Source organism: Xiphophorus hellerii, chromosome 16, assembly GCF_003331165.1.
Source record: "Xiphophorus hellerii strain 12219 chromosome 16, Xiphophorus_hellerii-4.1, whole genome shotgun sequence".
NCBI lineage: Eukaryota > Metazoa > Chordata > Actinopteri > Cyprinodontiformes > Poeciliidae > Xiphophorus > Xiphophorus hellerii.
Genome location: NC_045687.1, coordinates 20,630,402 through 20,649,076, shown reverse-complemented (window position 1 = coordinate 20,649,076; position 18,675 = coordinate 20,630,402). Strand labels below are relative to the sequence as shown.

The 18,675-nt window shown below is 40.4% G+C and overlaps 1 protein-coding gene across 1 annotated transcript in view; it reads left to right on the top strand.

The window, feature by feature from the left end:
- smurf2 (SMAD specific E3 ubiquitin protein ligase 2) overlaps positions 1 to 18,675 on the top strand; it is a 72,748-nt gene that overhangs the window by 13,392 nt on the left and 40,681 nt on the right. Inside the window, exons 2-3 of the mRNA XM_032587160.1 lie at positions 10,556 to 10,594; positions 14,883 to 14,991. Coding sequence (XP_032443051.1) covers positions 10,556 to 10,594; positions 14,883 to 14,991 — 148 coding nt within the window. The remainder of the gene's footprint in view (positions 1 to 10,555; positions 10,595 to 14,882; positions 14,992 to 18,675) is intronic.

Genomic DNA, 18,675 nt, shown 5'->3' with positions numbered 1-18,675 from the left:
ATGCCACTGCAGATTGCCATTGTGGCATAGTTTCCCACTTTTCGCAGCTGAAAACGGGGAGAGGAGTTATGCAATTACAGTGGACTGTATCTTGGAAGGAAAAGGTGACGTTAGATGGATGAAATGTTCTCACACTAAGAATGTAGCCAGCCTCTTTCCCCCCCTCACATGTGTGGATATGTGTGTTGTGCTTCTCTTATGTTGCTGAACAGGTTTGTTAAAAGAATTTCGAGTTAACTATATGTGTCTTATTGGAGTTGCGTTGGTATTGTGGTTCTTTGTACCTCGTCTTTGTTTAGGGTCAGGTTTGGTTGCAGGGCAGTCTCAGTTTAACGTCACTGTTTTCTTCAGGTTCTTAGGTTACTGTGACCAGATTTCTTTGGGCTTAAATCATTTTTAAAGTTAGTTTCCTGGCTGTTTTTCTATAATAATCACTGTGATGTTATAGATGTATCCATCTTGTTGTGATTGACATGAAAGCATTTTTTTTTGTGTGTGTCTTCAATTTTCTGTGATTGTTAGAAAACTCAGTGTTATGCATCAAGAAAACTGATGTAATTATTAGAAATACACCAATTTAACCAAAAGCTAAGAGTCGGACAATTTTCCCATGATTGCCTGTAATCGGTGATCAGCAGGTCAAGTACTAAAAATATTAATATTTTCTCCCCATTGATTAATTGCAACATAACTCTTAATTTCTCACCTTTTTTATTCCATAGATCATTAACAGAGAGCATACTTAGATTTTTTTTTATTCTGACAAAAGATTAAAAGTCAGATGCAAGTATTCATGGAAAATTAAGCTCATCATTCATTAGGGTATCGGTAGGCCTGTCGCGATAAACGGTAAATCAATTAATCGTACGATAAATTAAAACTATCGACGTCATTTTAATTATCGGCATTATCGTCTCTTCCGGCCTTTTTCTCTTTCTGTTGATGACACCGAATGAAAAAAGGCTCAACTCCGGTGCTCTCCACTGACCCTCCCTTCCTCATTTCCTTAGTGTAAAGCCCAGCGCACACGACACATCTTAGAGCTGTCGGCCGATTGTCGGCCCATTTTCAAAACCTGACAGACCACACATTAGCCGACAGAAATCCTAGGTATAACGGTTCGATCGGGTTCGTTCCTGCCATGTGGTGTCCAACAATGGGCACAAAATAATGGCTACAAGTTCAGTTAACTAATTTTAAAACCAGGAATTAATCAATGCTTTACTACAAGCTACCTGCAGTGCATGTGGCTAGTTTCAGCGTAAAATCCTGACTGAATGAAAATCATTAGAACCTATTTACGTCACGTTAACGAAGAACAGCTGAAAAGTTACCGGGTTTATCAACTGCGGTAGCAATTTCGCTCCAACTCCTCCTCTTGTCATTTCTATATTCTTTGCATGTTGAATAAACATTAATGTTGTTTCCACATATCATCTCCAATGTCCGCTGGACTTCGGGTTGCGCCGTGTCAGCTGTTTGGGACGTAATTTTCCCTCAGAAAACACGGAGGAGAATCCGCGCTTTCTGATTGGCTACCTGTCACATTCAACAGGCTGCGTTAAGATCCCAGTCTGGGAAAACCCTGATTTAGATCGGAGCGGCAACGATGATCTACCGTAACACACCACACAATCTTAGAAAGACCAACGTTTTAAGATTGTCGTAAGGGGAAAAATAGGCGCAAAAAATCATGTAGTGTGAATTATTGCATCAGGTAGTCGATGTGCCCATCTTCTCTATTTAAATCTAATTATTACTGAAGGGCAACATAATATACAGACTTCATAATCTTTTGGTTGCATGCAGTATTTATTTCCACTTTGGCTTTATGTTGTTTAGTTTTTTTTTTAAGTGAGTTTTTTGTTAATGGAGACTGAGAATCCATTTTATTTTTGTTTTTGGTTGTTTTGTTTATTTTGTTTATCAGCTCAAGTGTTAAGTGTTCTTTTGAAAATAAAGTGTATCTATCTTTGGCAGGAAATCGCATGCATTATTACGTCATTTCCATTAAATCAGTGTAAAAAGGTCTTCAAACAATATTATCGTTTATCGCAATAATTTTTGAGACAATTAATCGTTGAGCAAAATTTGCTATCGTGACAGGCCTAGGTATCGGCTTATAATATGCTGCTGAATTTGAAACTACCACTTTCAATTAAAGAATTTGCAAACCTTTGTATTGCTTTAATCTGTCATAGTCCTTAGAAAACGGATTGGATTAACTCAAACTCAGACTTGATGGATCAAATCTCAAAGTGAGATCTGTTCCATGACAGACAGTGGATTAAAGTTGGAAGCATAAAACACTGCAACTTTACTATACTTTGTTAATCCTTCCTGTTATCAGTTTTGAGTTTCGCTCTCTCGTGCAACAAAGGAATCATCGACATGTCATAGAAGTTGAGGCTAGTTTCTCTTACGTCTCTGTGCTTATTTTGATTTCCTCAGATTTCACTGATACTGAAAATTGTTAACTTTTCAAAGTTACTGTTTCCAAGCAGAATAGTGCTAGTAGGGAAGCATTTTAGAGGATGGATTAGATTTTTACGTTTCCGACACTTCAAGCTAAAATGTCAGATTTATTAGTCCCTCTATAGATTGTACATTTTCTGTACATTTTTTGTTAATCACCGAACATCAAATTACCCCAGGTGTATTTATAATCCTCTCTTTCCTTCTCAAATTCTCGATTCTTGATGAGATTGCTCTTTTGCTTCCTCACACCAGGCGCTTGCAAAGATAATGGATCATATCTGAATGAGACTGTTATTTTTAACTTGGAAAGTACAGTATTTTTTTTTCCTTGGTAACCCTATTTTCTTCTTTTTTTCCCCCTCAGTAAAGATGATGTACTGGTATATTTTGTTACTGCTGTTCCTTTTCTATTTGTCTAAGTCCTGGAAATTACAGCTCTGTAGAAAGGTATTAAAGGATATTCCTGGCAGTTCAGGGTTCCATGATCACTTCGCTTCCAATGACTTAATAATATTTGTGTTATGTGACCAAAAGAAGTCTCGTCAGATTTGAATATTACATAAGTGGATTTGTTAAGGTTTAAGGAGCAGGCCAAGGAGATGTATTCCTGTGGTTGTAAGTCGATGTGCAGCTTTTGCAGACCTGGGTTTGGTTTCTGAAACTCCCCTCTTCTGCCTGGTTGCATTTTTCAGTGATGAAGTTTGTCCCTGTAAGAATATTTTTAAAAAGGTCACCTACTTTTGAAGGAAATTGGTTGTTAATGATTTACTTAGTATATTTTGACAATCAAGTTGTTTCTGTGACACGTCCAAACTAATTTCCAAGGGGGAAAAGTCTTTTATTGGCTGGGAAATATACTAATTAGCTCTGTCTGTATTTGATAGTTTCTGGATCTTTGACCTTATACATTAGGATTACATCAGCTGAACAAATAGAAAATAATTATTTAAACAAATCTGGGCATATTATTGGTATTCCCCTGATAACATTAAAGTAATCGGGGTGGATCAATAAGTTGATCATCCAAATTTTCTCAATTTTGGGAGGCAGGTGATCGGCCGATATTTACATGTGAAACCGATCTTATCATACAATCTTATCTACCTCCTCAAGTCTGAAAATGAACCACTGTCCTCTTTAGCTCTGCCGGTTAACAATAGTTACCCCACTGTTGCCCAACGTAGAAACTTTATCGCTATATTTAGTGACTTTTCAAACAAAAAAATCAATCACAATCTTCAGGTCAGGCTTTTCAAAGATCAGTGATTGGCTAGAATACTGCAATCGAAGCACCTCTCAAAGAGGTGGAAGAGCTAGGCCTAGCCATGTTCCCTGTGTGTATTAGGATGAATAGCTTCATGTCTGCGAGCTTGTCATGCATGGAAGCTCCAGCGCTCTGCTAATATTAGCCCCCATCTGCTGCGGGCCCGGTGATAATGATCTACAGAGACCATGTGCAAGACTAAACACTGGAAACAGATCAGGAGACGCTTCAGACACCAGATGACACAAGATGAAGAGCAGCTCGACTGGTACGCTTGTCGGCAACAACTTGGAAGTCCGCACTGTCACCTACACTCTCCTTTGAGGCGTCGCGTCCAAGAAAACGTCGGGAAGAAGTGGAGAGGGGAAAAGGAAGCCCCTTTTGTTTATGGAGTAACAATGTTGCGCATGAGACGGGAGTCGAGACAGGGCAGACTAACAGGCAGACGAAAGGTTGGGGAGCGAGGGGGAGTAGCCGGTGGGAGTATGTTCTCTAAAGATGCCTCAGACTGTCTGGTGGTGCTGGGTCAGTGCGTACGACTGGAGGAACCAGGTGGACAGGAAAGGGAGGTTCAGCACACGGTCAACCTGAGCTAGAGGCCTGAATAGATTTGTTTAGGTTCACACGAAGTTACAGTTTCATGCGAGCAGACGAGTGGCTGGTTCTCTGAAGCGGCTCCTTCCTCTCGTTAAGCCGCGCTTCCATATAGTTTAGACTCAGACATAGACGGGAATGGAGGGTCATTAGCAGCCCCACTTCCTCCTCCTTGTAGGCTCCGACGTAATGGTTAACCACAGCGCAGCAAAATAAAAGGAGTCCTTACTTCCCCATAGTGCTCAGTTCCTTTCCCATGATTTCTTCTTTTTTGCTTGTCTTAGCGAGTGTCAAAGTGACTGCAAAAGTAGCAGTATTTGTTCAAATCACAGGAAATGAAAGTACTTTCTTACTTTCATCTTGACTCGATCGCTGATTGCTGCCATGGCGACGCTCCCTCGTCTCTCTCTATGCCCGTCTCCCTTAGATGTCACGTGACGGTTCTCTCCCCAGGTGTTTGGCCTGCGCCTGGCAGCCTTCATTGATTCGTCCGCACAGTGAGACTCTTTGTGCGTCGGCCTGGGAGAAACTCTCTGCCCATCCTCTCCCCACAGGTGGGGACATTAACTCCGGTCGCACTGTTGCTGCTGTCGCCAATCAGAAATAGTTTTTGATTAAAGACGGGGAGGGAAGGAACTGCGTCAAGGCGGGGCCGATCGTCTGCTGTTGATCCGCTCGGTTCTGCTTTCCCAGCTGTCCTCTGGGAAGCGGTTCTGTTTGGACTCCAGTGTGAAAAGCCATTATGTGATTTCATAAGGGAGAGAGTACATCCAATACTCAATTTGCGATTGGTACCAAAACCATTGTTTTGTTTTTGCTAACTTTTTTTCATTCCTGCCATTGTGGTGAATGACTTTAAGCCAAAAAAAACCCCCAACATTTTTTCACTTTTGGTTTCATTGTGACTTCAAATATCTTTGCCACTCAGTGGTCTTCCTGTTGTCTGCGCCCCGCCATGATTCCCTCCCCATCTGCCCTCATCCCCATCCGTCCACGCTGCGAGCGGAATGAGAAACGCGGGCAGCACAGAGATACCCTTCTCTCAGATTTGCCTCAATACTTGCCGTCACTATGACAACAGAGGATTTTAGAGGGAAGGATGCGGGGGTCTGGGGTGCACAGGGCAATGTGTTGCTTCTTTTGAATTAGCGTCTGCCTTTTTTTTTAGGTGGTAGCAGGGAAGAAATTTATCAGTCTTGAGTATAAAGACATAAAATGACCTTATTGTTTTGTACAGTAGTCATATTTTTCTTGTTTTGTAATCCAGGGATGCAATTTCTGAATGGAGAGCTTATGCGATAGAGCTGCACAGCATATCGAATCACATTTGTCATTGCCAAGGACTGTTGAGATACAATACTTGGCAGGCTATATTATTTCAGGTGCTATGCGTTCATACAGTACTTGCCAATAATATAACATAACACCTTAGTATCAATTTTGGGGCCTAAGATAAGAAAACTCCTGCAGAAAAATGTTGTCACTGCGATGAGGGCACACAAGAATAGCGAGGAAATATTGCTTAACGATCAGTCAATATTATGATCACAACTAGCAGTGGTGCGCACACATCTGCTAATGCGCTAATAGCAGGAGCTAGTTTGTCATTTGGTGCATTAGCCAACTTTGAAAACATTTAGCGCACTTCCCCCTAAATTAATTTTTCTGGATAAATTCTAAAGTACTAATTTACTTGCATGTTCTTTAGGTTTTCAGCTGAATAAAGTTTGACATCTGTGTTGAAGGTATGGTTAGCCACTGTTAAAAATGTGTTGCTGTATTTAGAGACTTTTCAGATTAAAAAAAAAAAACAGTATCGGCCTATACCGCAGTCGGCAAGTTGGGCTTTTTAAAGATCTGTGATTAGTTCGAAAACTACAATCGGTGCACACCTAATTATGCAGTGATTTTGTAAGCCAAGCTATCACCTTACTCTTTTATTAAAGTTTGTTTAATTAATATTGTACTGTAACAATTATATTCCCCTCTGTGATAATAATCCAGTGTGCTAATGATTGTAATTGTCGGTGCTATTTAGCTTGTTAGATTAATGGGACTCATTTTTCAACTAAAACCTGGCCACTGCAGGTATTATCTATCTGTTAACTTGAAGCTAATTGTGTAAAAAAATCTTACTTCGGAAAGTAATTTTTTCTAGTTACTCAAATGCTAAATATTCATAATTGTTTTAACAGCTCTTTAAGGGCTTCCTTTCTGCTGAAGTCAACACTCTTGAGTGTTTTACTGGTTTTTAGCTCTGTAACTCTGCCCCTTGTATGTTTTCATAAGGAGTTTATTTAGGTATAATTGTAGTGTTGCCTTCCTGCTGTGCGTCTAGCTTAGGGCTGCTAATGCACTCACAGGAGGGTCTGCATTTTTTCCCTCCACTTTAGTTTGATTTAGACTGAGGTGGCCGCTCTTTGGGTCTTCTTATGTGTTTAATTGTCTTTTTTTTTTTTTAAAGTGCCTTATGATCTTGCCATTAGGGGTCCATTTTTGCACATGAGTTAGGATTTGTCAAGCTAATTTTTTGCTAAAATTCAGCCAAAATCAACACCTAAATTATCTAAAACTTTTTGTAATCTTTACCATGTCAGTGATTTGTGACTAAATCTACAACTTTCCACTGATTTCTACACCACAAATCACCTCCAAGTGTCCACAGACAGACAAACGCAAGGCTTTAGCTCATTCCCTTATCTGTGTCAACAATGAATAAAATCAGTGGAGTCGGAGAGGAGAGCAAGGTGTCTCTGCACCTTCGAATGCACGCCCGCACGTTGCGGGCAAGTGCTCGCCTGCGTATGCAACAGAAAGTGATGCATACCAGATGTTTGAGAAATGAGGTGGGTTTCACTGGAACGTAACACATTCCCAGGGATGTTTGTGGAAAGATTCTTCCTCATCTGACGAGCATGTTCTGCAACGCCGCCGCCTCCCCGCCACCCCAACACCCTTACCCCCCAACATGGCCATGCAGCCCGCTTAGTCGACTATTTATCCGTCTACCTCCGTTTCTTTAATCTCGCTTAGGAGTTGCGCTTTAGTGCGATTTTTGCACCACTTGTGTGTAAATATTGACACGAGGGAAGTTGGTGATTTTTGTGGACACGGTCCTTTACAAAGTATGAGAGCCAGCACTGTTTCAGTTCCAAGTTAAAGTGATTCAGAGTGACATTTGACATGGTGTTAGTGTCTGGGTATGTGTGGCATGAAGCGCAGGGCCAGAGGAAAAGGCAGGGACTCATGACTGAATATCTTCAGCTTAAACTTGCTACTATGAGAGTGTCTTTTCAGCATTTATGTCGGTAAAACAGGGGAGTCTTGCTTGAAACATCTCCCTGACCTGTCTGTTGTGTCTCTTGATCTTTATGATGCTGTTTGTTGACTAAACTCCTCTAACAAGGTTTTGAGGCCTTCACAGAACAGCTGGATTGTTGCTGAGATAAAAAGTTCACACAGGTAGACTCAATTTACCAGCTAAAAGCCTGTCTCCGTTATCAAGTCTCACTCTGGGCAAACCCAGTCCTCAAAGACCATTGTTCTGTAACTCTTAGATGTCTCCCTGGTCCAAAATATTTCAATCCAGTAGATGAACTACCTCCTCAGTGCAGTACAGTTCTCCAGAGTCCTGCTATTGACCTCAATATTCGACTCAGGTGTCGAATAAGCCGAGACACATCTAAAAGTTGCAGGAATCCGGCTGTGGAGAATTGCAGTTGCCCATTCCTGGTCTAATCGGTTAATGTCTAGTCCGGTGCTGGCCAGGTTTGGTTTGTCTCCAATGGGAGTGTGTTCCTCACTATGTGGGCATGCATATGGACAGGAAAGTGGGCGGATCTGTGAGAACATGGATGGGTGACACTCTGGTGATGTCACTTTGCGCAAGTACCCTTTTCTGAAATCTCTTGGTATATTTGTTCATTGTCGGTTGGCTCGTTCAGTTGACGATGCATTCTACTGCCACAATTCATAGAAAGTTTCTTACCTCAAGGTTTGACCATAGTATAGATGATTTGCAGCTCGCTATATACTACCGTCTCCGTCGTGGATTGTAAATGGTGATAGAGATGTTGTCATTAACGTCAATCCACAGGTCAATCAATTATTGCAGCACGCTGCCAATCAAGTCGCTTGCGCACAATACCTGTTATGGCTTGTACCCCCACACCCCTCAAGAGTGGACTTGATGTAAATGCTGATACTTGTAAACTGCAGGTCTCTCTTGAAAAATATATATTTTTTAATCTGGTTAAATAAAGATTATCATTGGTTTCAAAAAACTGGAAAGGACCATACAGGATCTGTAAATGGATCTGAATCTGGTTGGGGGAAGAACAGGTTAAAGCTGCTACCTTGGAGAAGGGGCTTTTATGATTTCTGTAGGCAGTTGGTCATGGGGTGAGCACTTATCATATTGTTTATCATTTATCGTGATATATTTATTATCATTTTGATTAATCATTGTCTCGATAAATTCCAATTAATAATGTTTAAAAGCCCCCAAAAACTGTCTGTAAAACTGTATTGTCGGGTTGATTCGTTTTGCTATTTTCTCCATTTTGTTCAATGAGTATAAATAAACGTCAATAAATTTGAAAATACGATTAAATGCAATTATTGTGTGTGGTTCAGTGATACAAATCATATAACAAATGAGTTTGTTTTTGAAGAGCGGCATTGTTCATGTGTTTGTGGTTCAATAATTGCTGCGTCATGCAGTTTGAGCCATACAGTTACCTAAAAATAATAATAAATTGCTCTTATCGTCACTTTTATCATAATCACAATAGTACCCCAAAACGTCGTTATAAAACTTTCAGTTCACATTGCTCACCCCTAGTTGGTTGCACAATTTTTTTTTGTTGGCGTAAAGGTGCATTTTTCAAGTTTTTTTTTTTTAGTAAAAAAAAAAGCAGTTTTGCTACATTAAGATGTTTTAAAGGAGGTGTACATGATTCATCGCTGTTAACACCTGATATTTATTCATTTTCTTCACCAAAAGATAAGCAGGAGTGATGGCCTTCGAATCTGTTATCGAGTGATGGTGAGCAAAGTTTCAGAGAGGTACAGACGATAAATAATCCAACGTTATTTCTGCCAACAACAGCTGGGGCGTGAGAACTGGTTTACACAGCCTAAAAGTCGGCAGAGCAGCAGCATGTGTCAGGTATCATGTAAATCTTACTGGTGAAAAAAGTGAAACTTCAGCGATTCGTGCCTCTGAATCATCCCAGCTGCAGGTTCAAGTATTGCCACACAGATGCTACAATCGGGGAAAATCCTTTTCAGGGTTTCCCTCAGTGTTTTGTAAGCCTGGCGGGCCACCAGGCTTTACTTGTGCCCCCACCAGGCTAAGCATTGCTTGTTTGTTTTGAATCTTTCCAAAATGTTTGCATTGTTTAAGACTTTATAGTTGGTGTTGAGGTATTAATTTTCCAATCTTTCAATAACACATAATAATTGATTAACATTTTCAAATTTCCTGTCAGCTTTAAACACTTTTTAACTCAAAAACGCGACAGGAAGAATGACTGCTCTAGCGAAAAACCACTGGGCTTAGCAAGTTCTCTGAGGGAAACCTTGCTTTTGTAGCGGCTCATCTTGTTTTTTCTTAGTTTAAAAATTTTTTTTTTTACCATAGATTCTTTCAGTCTTTGGCACTTTGGAGCCTTCCCAGTTTCAAAAGAATATGATGAAAGAAAACCACTTACTCTTGTCATAAGTCTGTGGTGACGCTTTCAGAATGCATCATCTCTTTAAAACCTGGAAATTCAGACGTGTTGATAAGCCAAACCACTTAGGTTTCTCAGTAGGACTTGAGGGGGGGAAAAAACAGTTTCCAGTGTTTCTGACTCACTGGCTGTAACTCTTAGCCCCAGACACCCAGGTGGCCGGTGAGCTTCCTCATCAATCCATATTTTACACCGGTGGGGGATGTTAGCAGCTCTGCTCCGTCACCTCGGCAACCGCTTCTACATTACTTACAGTAGAGCGGCAGGATCAAACTCTTTGCAGCAGGCTAGCTGGTTGTGATGGAGAACTGGAGAATGTAGGGCCTTTTTTTTGTTGTTGTTTATTTTGATTAAAAAAAAATAACTTAGTTGGAGCAAAAATAATCTCCTTTATTTACACAGTTTCATATCAATACAAATGAAAGCAATACCAATGCTTTCATACTGGAACCTAATGATTTTGATTTTTGTCTTTCTCTTCTAGTCCTGTGTGCCAAAAACCTGGCAAAGAAAGACTTCTTCCGTAAGTAGCCAACTTTTGCAACTGCTTTGTTTAAATTTCCATGTTTAGATTTCTGTTTCATTCATCTCTTCGAGGTGTTGCCGTTTAGACTGGTGGAGATTCGACATGAACACTGTAAAGTCGACTCCATTCTAGGAATGAGACGCTGATAAACTGTCTGGTGTAGACAATGATGACTCTCGAGGGTCTAAATATTTGGCCTTTGTGTGGATCGCCTCTGTCCTACAGGGTTTTGTCTCTTTAAATTACGTCATCTTAATTCTGATGTTGCACAAACAGGTGTTCCTCCTGGAAAATCTTGAAAATAAACTCATCTATTTATGACGGTAACATTATTTCACTCTCAAGACTCGACTTCCTCAATATGCAGATGCTTTGAAAACCCTCGCAGTTTTGAAAAAATAAAAAATAAACTGATTAAAGAAAACCGCAGGCTTTAAATCTGTCCTGTTGCTCTCTAAATGCATCATCTCTGAGATTCAGATACACTGATACCCAAAGGTTGTCTGTTCCAGTTTGCTTTAGAATGGGTAAACCTTTAATTTCAGTAAAGTTACTGGGTTAAAGGTTGAAAAAAATAAATGTATTGTTCTTAACAGTCACCAGTAGCATAATTACCGGTGCCTCTAACATTTCATTGGAAAGAAATGTAGAGGAACTTTGTGTTTCCTTTGACTAAATAATTGTGCTAATTGAAAATACAAAAATAAATTTGCTTAATGGAAATACAGCAATTTAAAAAAACCTTGTTTTTCTCTAAAATGTTTTTACGCTACGATGAGTTGGTTTTTTGGCTCCATTTAAATTAGTGTATTTCGCAAAACTGCAACGGAAACACTTTTTCTGCATCAGACGAGTCATGTGATCAACAACCAGATGTTACTGCAGGCGGAAAAGGCAAAGAAGACGGCGGGAAGTGGTTGGAGGTTACGTGTTTTTTAATGACTTATTGTTTAAACAAACTTATTCACGTGTTAATGCGATCACCGCAATTGCGAAATTGTGTTTTTTCAACATAACCAGAAAAACACTTAAATTTTGCGCATTTGTAATGGAAACACAGCTATTGTGGGTTGTGAGTTTTAAATCAAAATCCAGTAGATTTGTATTAGGACACTGAAAATGCATTGTCACTGAATTTTCAATCCATGTCCGCGCGTCCTTAAAAAGTCTTAAATATTGCTACTATTGCTGCCAATATACCCCAGCTAGCTAGTTATCTAGTTGTTAAATTTATATGGTTGGACTAGTGTAGTTTTTTTCTGACAGGCATAACTTGGAAGTCCAATGTAAACATCTTCATTGCATTTTATGACTAATATTGAGGCTACTGCTAACTAGCTGCTAATAAACCCTTGCTAGCTAGTGTGAGAAATGTAAAGCTGGGCCCACAGTTTTTGCTATGCTTGATTCTAATGCAACAAATTCTCCCAACTATCTCTTATGTTATTTGTCTTTTTTTATCTTAAATCTCCTTCAAGGTAGCATTAAATAGGTCTTAAGAAGTCTTATATTTGACTGGACTAAACCTGCAGATACCCTATGTTGGCTCAAACTCGAGCTTTTTTTTATCCTGTCTTTTTTACAAAGTATTATCAGTGGGGACGCCAATAACCATGACACCTAAACAGTTTTTACCCTCAAAGTGGAATTAAGTAAAGTTTTATGAGCCTTCTGCTCCAGAAAACATTTTTTTTCTGCGGTTGGCACAAGAAAGGGGACGAATGCTGTGCCGAGTAGCCATGAACAGCTTTCACTCTTGCAGACCAAACTTCCTGATACCTTCTTGTTGGGTGTTGGCAGAGTTTTTGTGTGTTTGGAGCAGGCTGTCATGGTGAAAGAGCATATAAAGTTCCTCCGCTCTGTTGGGTGGTTTTTGCGCCTCCCATTCCTGCCCCTCCAGTGTTCAGGAGCAGAGAATACATTCACCCTGAAAGCTGTCGGGGGAGTTGCACCCACAACCTAGAGTTGAGTTGAATTCAGCTATACACGAGTCGCTTAAGTCTCCTGCTCTGCTTTTGCACTTTGCAGAGTGTTACACGCATATATAAGTGGATTTTTATGTTATCTGTATTGCTCATGTGCTGCAAAGCTGGCTATAGCTCTCTGCTTGGATGAAAATGCGGCAGAATGTCTAGTTTATTGTCGTGTTTACGACGATAAACTAAGATACTCAATCCTGATGTTTACATTAATCTGTGACCTTAAAGCCTCCCATAGCACTGGATGACTCAGATTTTCACTATGTACATCTTTTAAAAACTGAAAATTCTCAGTATCTGTTTCTTCTTTCTTTTGTTACAGCTGTAGACAATGACATGCACATCAATTTCTTTTAAGACTGATGCATTATGTTCGTCTTAAAATGTTTCAACTAATGATGGGACTCAGTTAATTGCAAGGTCTGCAATTGATTTGTCATATTTTAATTGAAGACTGTTTATTGACAAAATAAGCAGAAAAATCTATTTAAAAAAGCTTTTTGCTGCTAAATTATTGAATAAATACACATATGAGCTCAAGAACGAAGATATCTATTATTCCTAATATGCTGTTCATCCATCAGATTGGTGCAAAGGGCTTTTATACCCGTTCAGCTCTCAAGTGTCTCAGGAACCCCTGATCATTCATGGAACTCAAGAAAATCCTTCTTTAGAAATGTGGGCTGTGACGCTGACATTAACGTTGAGGGCGTCTGCGCTGCTGCAACACGATTAGCATTGCGATGCTCTTTTAGTTTCGCTGATACGATAACTCCTTTTAGCCCAACTTGTACACGACAATAGTCTTTCCCAGCATCCCATCACTTCATTTTTTGAAGCAAAAATGAAACCTTAGTGGGCCAAGAGAAGCATCTTCGGCGTTCATAGCTGCTGTTGGCGGAAGTTGCTTGTGCGTCAAATTTACAGCTGTACCAGAAACATAATACAAAGGTTCCGACTTTTTGATTGTAAGAAAAAAAAAAAATTATTAATTGCGTTAACATTTTTGACACATTAAAATCTCTGTAATTATAATGGATCAGTTGTTGTTGTTAGTGGATGTCATTTGGATGCTAGATTTACGGCCGTACCAGAAACGCAACACAAAGGTTCCAACTCTGTGCTTTTGCATTTTAAAAAATAAAAATGTGATTAATTGAGTTAGACATTTTTAAAATGAAAAACTATGTAATTTATAATTTATATTGTATTTAGTCTATCAAAATTACGCATTAAAGTCCCAGCCTTAGTTTCAACTCTTAGTTCTTTAGACTAACTCCAAACCAGTGCTTTTAAAATGCATCAAACTTCATCTGTCAAAGAACTTTCTGACATTTTCTCAGACTGTAGCCAAAGTTGAGTGTCTTTTATTACCATTTTGAGTGAAATACCAACACAAAGACGTCCGTAACTGTAAAGTAGACGGAAAAGAGCACAGACCACAGGTTCAAGAGATTATCTTGCGAATGGTTAACCACAAAAGAATGGCAATGAGTCTAGATATGCAGAGCTGCTGGAGCAAAACACTTGCAGCTGTAATTGTAGTGAGAGCCAAAAGCAGGGAAGCAGAATATAAACGTAAACTACAGATTAAGTGCATAAAACAAAAAGCATCATTTATTTTTGCACAACGTTTTTGATGGCCTGTCACATAAAATCACTTGACATAAAACATGTTGACGTTTGTAGTTGCAACAAGAGAAAATCTGAAATGTTCGGAGCATATAAATTTGGAGCGCTCCGATAAATCGGAAAGCTAATTGATTGGCCCAGATTTTCTTAATTGTGGGTGATCGGTGATCGGCAGATACTTGCATGATAAACCGATCTTATTCACCGATGCGAACCGCCTCTGTAAAGGTCTGAAAATCAACCACTGTTGTCTTTTGCTGTGACATGAGAGCGAGCCGACCGATAGACCTGCCCATCAGGTCAAGAGTGCACATGCAGGGTTAGCAATAGTCAGCCAACTGTTGACAAATTAGCAACTTTTCAAACCCAGAAAACTGCAATTGTTTCACCCTTAATATAAATACTTTTTTTTCTTCTTAATACTTTTATTTGTCTATATGCGTTTATAGTCACACTGATATTTTTTCCCCCTGTGTACTCCTGTAGCCTTGCAAAGACATTTTGTGTCTTTGTGCAATGACAATAAAATGTCTATTTTTCATGCCAATGTAAGTAAAATCAGCTGTACTATTTAGACAATTTCTACACCTTAAGAAAAGCTTTTTTGTGTTTTCAGATATTGAAACTTTTGTCGACGTAGACGTGTTGACGTTCTCTGGTGTTTCCCCCCTTAGGCCTCCCCGATCCGTTTGCCAAGGTTGTCGTGGACGGTTCAGGCCAGTGCCACTCCACAGACACTGTGAGGAATACGCTTGACCCCAAGTGGAACCAACACTACGATCTGTGAGTCCCAGTGGATTTCTGTTCTCTTTTTTTTTTTAATGACACATCTGACATCTGTTTTCAGAGATAAAATCCCCTCTGACTCCGGCTTTCTATCGGTTCATGCCTCACACTTCGCACGTCTGTCTTTATTTAACCTTAATGTGTCTCGGGCTAAGACGCTAAAGGGACCTAATCGACAACAGACGAACAGAGTTCTAACATCTGGCTCCTTCGGTGTGTGCGGATCCTTTACGATGACATCACGACTGAGTATGAAAACAACCCCCCGCCCCCGGAGCAGCACTTAACGAAGCGGAGACGGGCGGGATGTCTACAAACACCGCTTTCCTCCATTGACTGAAACACGTGCATCTCCTGTTGTACGGCGCTCGGATTTTCTCCCCTCCCAAAACGACGGTCTGCCCGGTCAAAAAAAAAAAAAAAAAGCAACCTGGGAAAAAAAAAATGAAAAAAGGAAAAAAGCGTGTGAGAGTGAAAGTTTCCAGCATTCGCCCCGGTTTATCCAAACCGTCAATCGTGGCCAACAACGGGAGGCGGCACACGCGTCTCAGTTTGTTTGGTTGCCGTGGATACGAGACTCTCTCTCTCTCTCGCTTTTTTTGCGAAGCCGTTAAAAGAGCAGCTCGTGTCGCGTCCGACAGGAGAGGGAGGAGGGGATGTCACGTGCGCGCCGTGGGGACGTTCAGACTGGAGAGGAGGGATCGGCTCGCCGCGTTTTAACTCGCCCCACGGGTCTGCAGATACAGCCGGCTGGAGTTCACGTGAAGGCGCGATGCATCTCCCATCAATGTTTCACCGGCTGCCGGTGTTTCCTCCTGTGGCTGGCTGAGGGATCCCCAGGTGGTGCAGCGAAGGAAAGAGCTTTCAGTTATCAAGGAGCTGCTTCGTGTTTTTTTTTTTCTTTCTTTCTTTTTTAGGACCCACAAATATGAAATTTTATTTCCAGAAAATGTTAAACTTGTTGAGACATTTTTTTTTTTCTTTTCTTTTTTCTCTTCGGATAGCACCATTTAAACTCTAAAGTAATGGCTGAAGTCCTTTTTTGCCAAAAGTGAATTTGAAAAAGGAAAAAAAAATTAAAAGACCACCACCCTTTTCTTTCCAAAAGATGTTTTAGGCACATAAATTCCTTTTGGCAAAAAAGAAAAAATAAATAAATGAAATTAGGAAGGTGGCTTTACGGCAGATTACACAAAAGCAGAATTGGTCCTATGACTTAAGTGGAAAAAAAAGAAAAGAAAATGAAAAACATGTCACACTCCACAGCCTGTGTGGATTTGCTCATATCACTCTTTTTTTCCTCTCTCTATCTGGATTCTTTTTGTAAAAACAAAGATATAAAGGTGAGCGAGAAGGTGGAGCATTATGTGGAACCATAGATCAACATTACAATAGACTGAGTCAATAAATCCTGGTAATAAAGTGCAAACTAGAATCAAGTGGCATTCTGCCTTAATGTTTTATTCTTGTTCATTTCTCATAAACATTCGAAATTATTTCCAGCATATATATTTTCCCTATTTATTCAAATTTTTGAAAAATAAATGTATCTTTAAATGGACTGTGAAGGTTACCGTCACCATTTTGTAAATGTCTGCCATTATCTGACCCATTCTTGGGTGGTTTATTTTTTCTGCACCACCTTTTTTTCTTCTTGTAATTGTCTTTTGTCCGGCTGCTCCAACAATATCTCTATAGCCTCACATATTTAAAATAAGTTTTCCCGACACTGAGATTTTAAAAATCAGAACGTGACATTGCAGATTTACGCTAGTTTAAAAAAATTTTTTTTTATCCCCCTCCCTGTGTGTTATGCGAGGGTCCAGAGATTCTGAGTGTGTTTTTGTGTGTTTCCAGGCCTGTGGTGAGCCGCAGCCAGCAAACTGGCCCGTGAACTCTGACCCTTCAGCAATGTTGCAGGATGTGGCCGGCGTGCCAAAGATAGTAGAGACAGTCTGGCTTCTTTTCTCTTGCACTCAATCTTCCTGCACTGGATTTGTGTAAAAACAGATCTGTACAAAAATGGGAAAAAAGGAAAAACTCAGGACGTTAAGTAAGTTTAAACAAAATAGCAACCGTTTGTCAGCAGGCGACGGTTGCCTCTCCAGATAATTTCTTCGGAGGGCCGGCGTTCATTAGCTTTAACCGTTTCTGCCACGCTCCTGGGGGTGTCCGCTCTATCACATTGGGTTAATAAAGAGTCCTCCAGATACTGTGTTAACACTTTTGCGGCGTTATGTGCCCGATGTAATGGAAAATTACGCACGCCCCCTCATCCAGCCAGCTTCCTGTGACCATCTGAGCCGTTTGCTGAAGAGCTAAACTGCGAGCTGTTAATTCGCAGTGGTGTTTTTTTTTTTACCCCTCCAGGGGGTCTTTTTGTGGGCTCTAGTGTCCCTTATATGATAGTAGGCTGACAGGAAACGGGGAAGGAGAGGGGGGAAGACATGCGGCAAATATCGTCGGGTCCGGGAGTCGAACCCGCGACGGCCGCGTCGAGGACTCAAGGCCTCCAAATGTGGGTCGCGCTAACCGCTACGCCACCACGGCACGCCCCACAGTGGTGTTTTTAAGCCAAATCAATACGTCTTGTCAAGTAAAGTATTTATTTCTTCTTTTATTAGTTTTTTTTTTTTTTTTTATTATTTTTTTCTATTTAGTCAACTATCCACAACAGTACATTGAACACAGGGACAAAGTAAACATGACATTTTTTTTTTTTTTTTCCCCTTCTCCCCTCCTTCCCACTCCCCATCCTGTGGTCTCTTCCTTTACCTTCTGTTTATTCTGTCCCCTACCCCTCCCCATCCATCCATACCCGGCTGCAAACAAAAGAAACAGCAAAAAAAAACAAAAAAAAAAAAAAAAACAATTAATAATTATACAGCTATGGAATCACAATCATGAAAAACCCAGGGGACTAAGACAGAGTACAGAAACATGGACAGCATGTAAAACAGGCGTCCGCACAAGCGTAGGTACACAGATCAAGACAGAACATGGATATTTAAAACTGCACAGGTTGACAATCACTATCGATAGCCAGATTCACAAGGAGCCGCCGGGCTGGGGGGACAGGCAACTACAGCAGAGCTGGCTCCTATGTGATTTTCAGGCTCGAGGGAGGGTATCCAGTCTTTCAAAATAAGATAATAGAGGGGCCCAAGTTTTATAAAATTTTTGGATCGAACCTCTAAGACAAAATTTGATCTTCTCTAACTTAAGGAACATGGACAGATCTTTCAACCAAAGAGAAGCCTTGGGCGGGTGTTCTGATTTCCACGCTAATAATATTCTTCTTCGGGCGAGGAGAGTTGAAAAAGCTAGTACATTTTTAAAATCATGTGTTAATGATATCCCCTCCTCTGGAGTTCCAAATATTGCCAATTCAGCACTGGGTTGGATACTTATTTCGAAAGCTTCAGAAAGGATCTGAAAAATTGTGGACCAGAAGTTACACAGTTTGTTACAGGTCCAGAACATGTGAGTTAGGTTTGCCTTAGCTATGTGGCACCGAGCACAGGTTTCACTCACTGTAGAATAAATCCTTGAGAGTCTGGCTCTACTGTAATGGATCCTATGAAGGACCTTGAACTGAATTAGTCCAAGTCGAGCGCATGATGTTGACCCATTTACTCTACGTAGTGCTTGGTTCCAAGTTTCATCAGAGATGTGTATTCC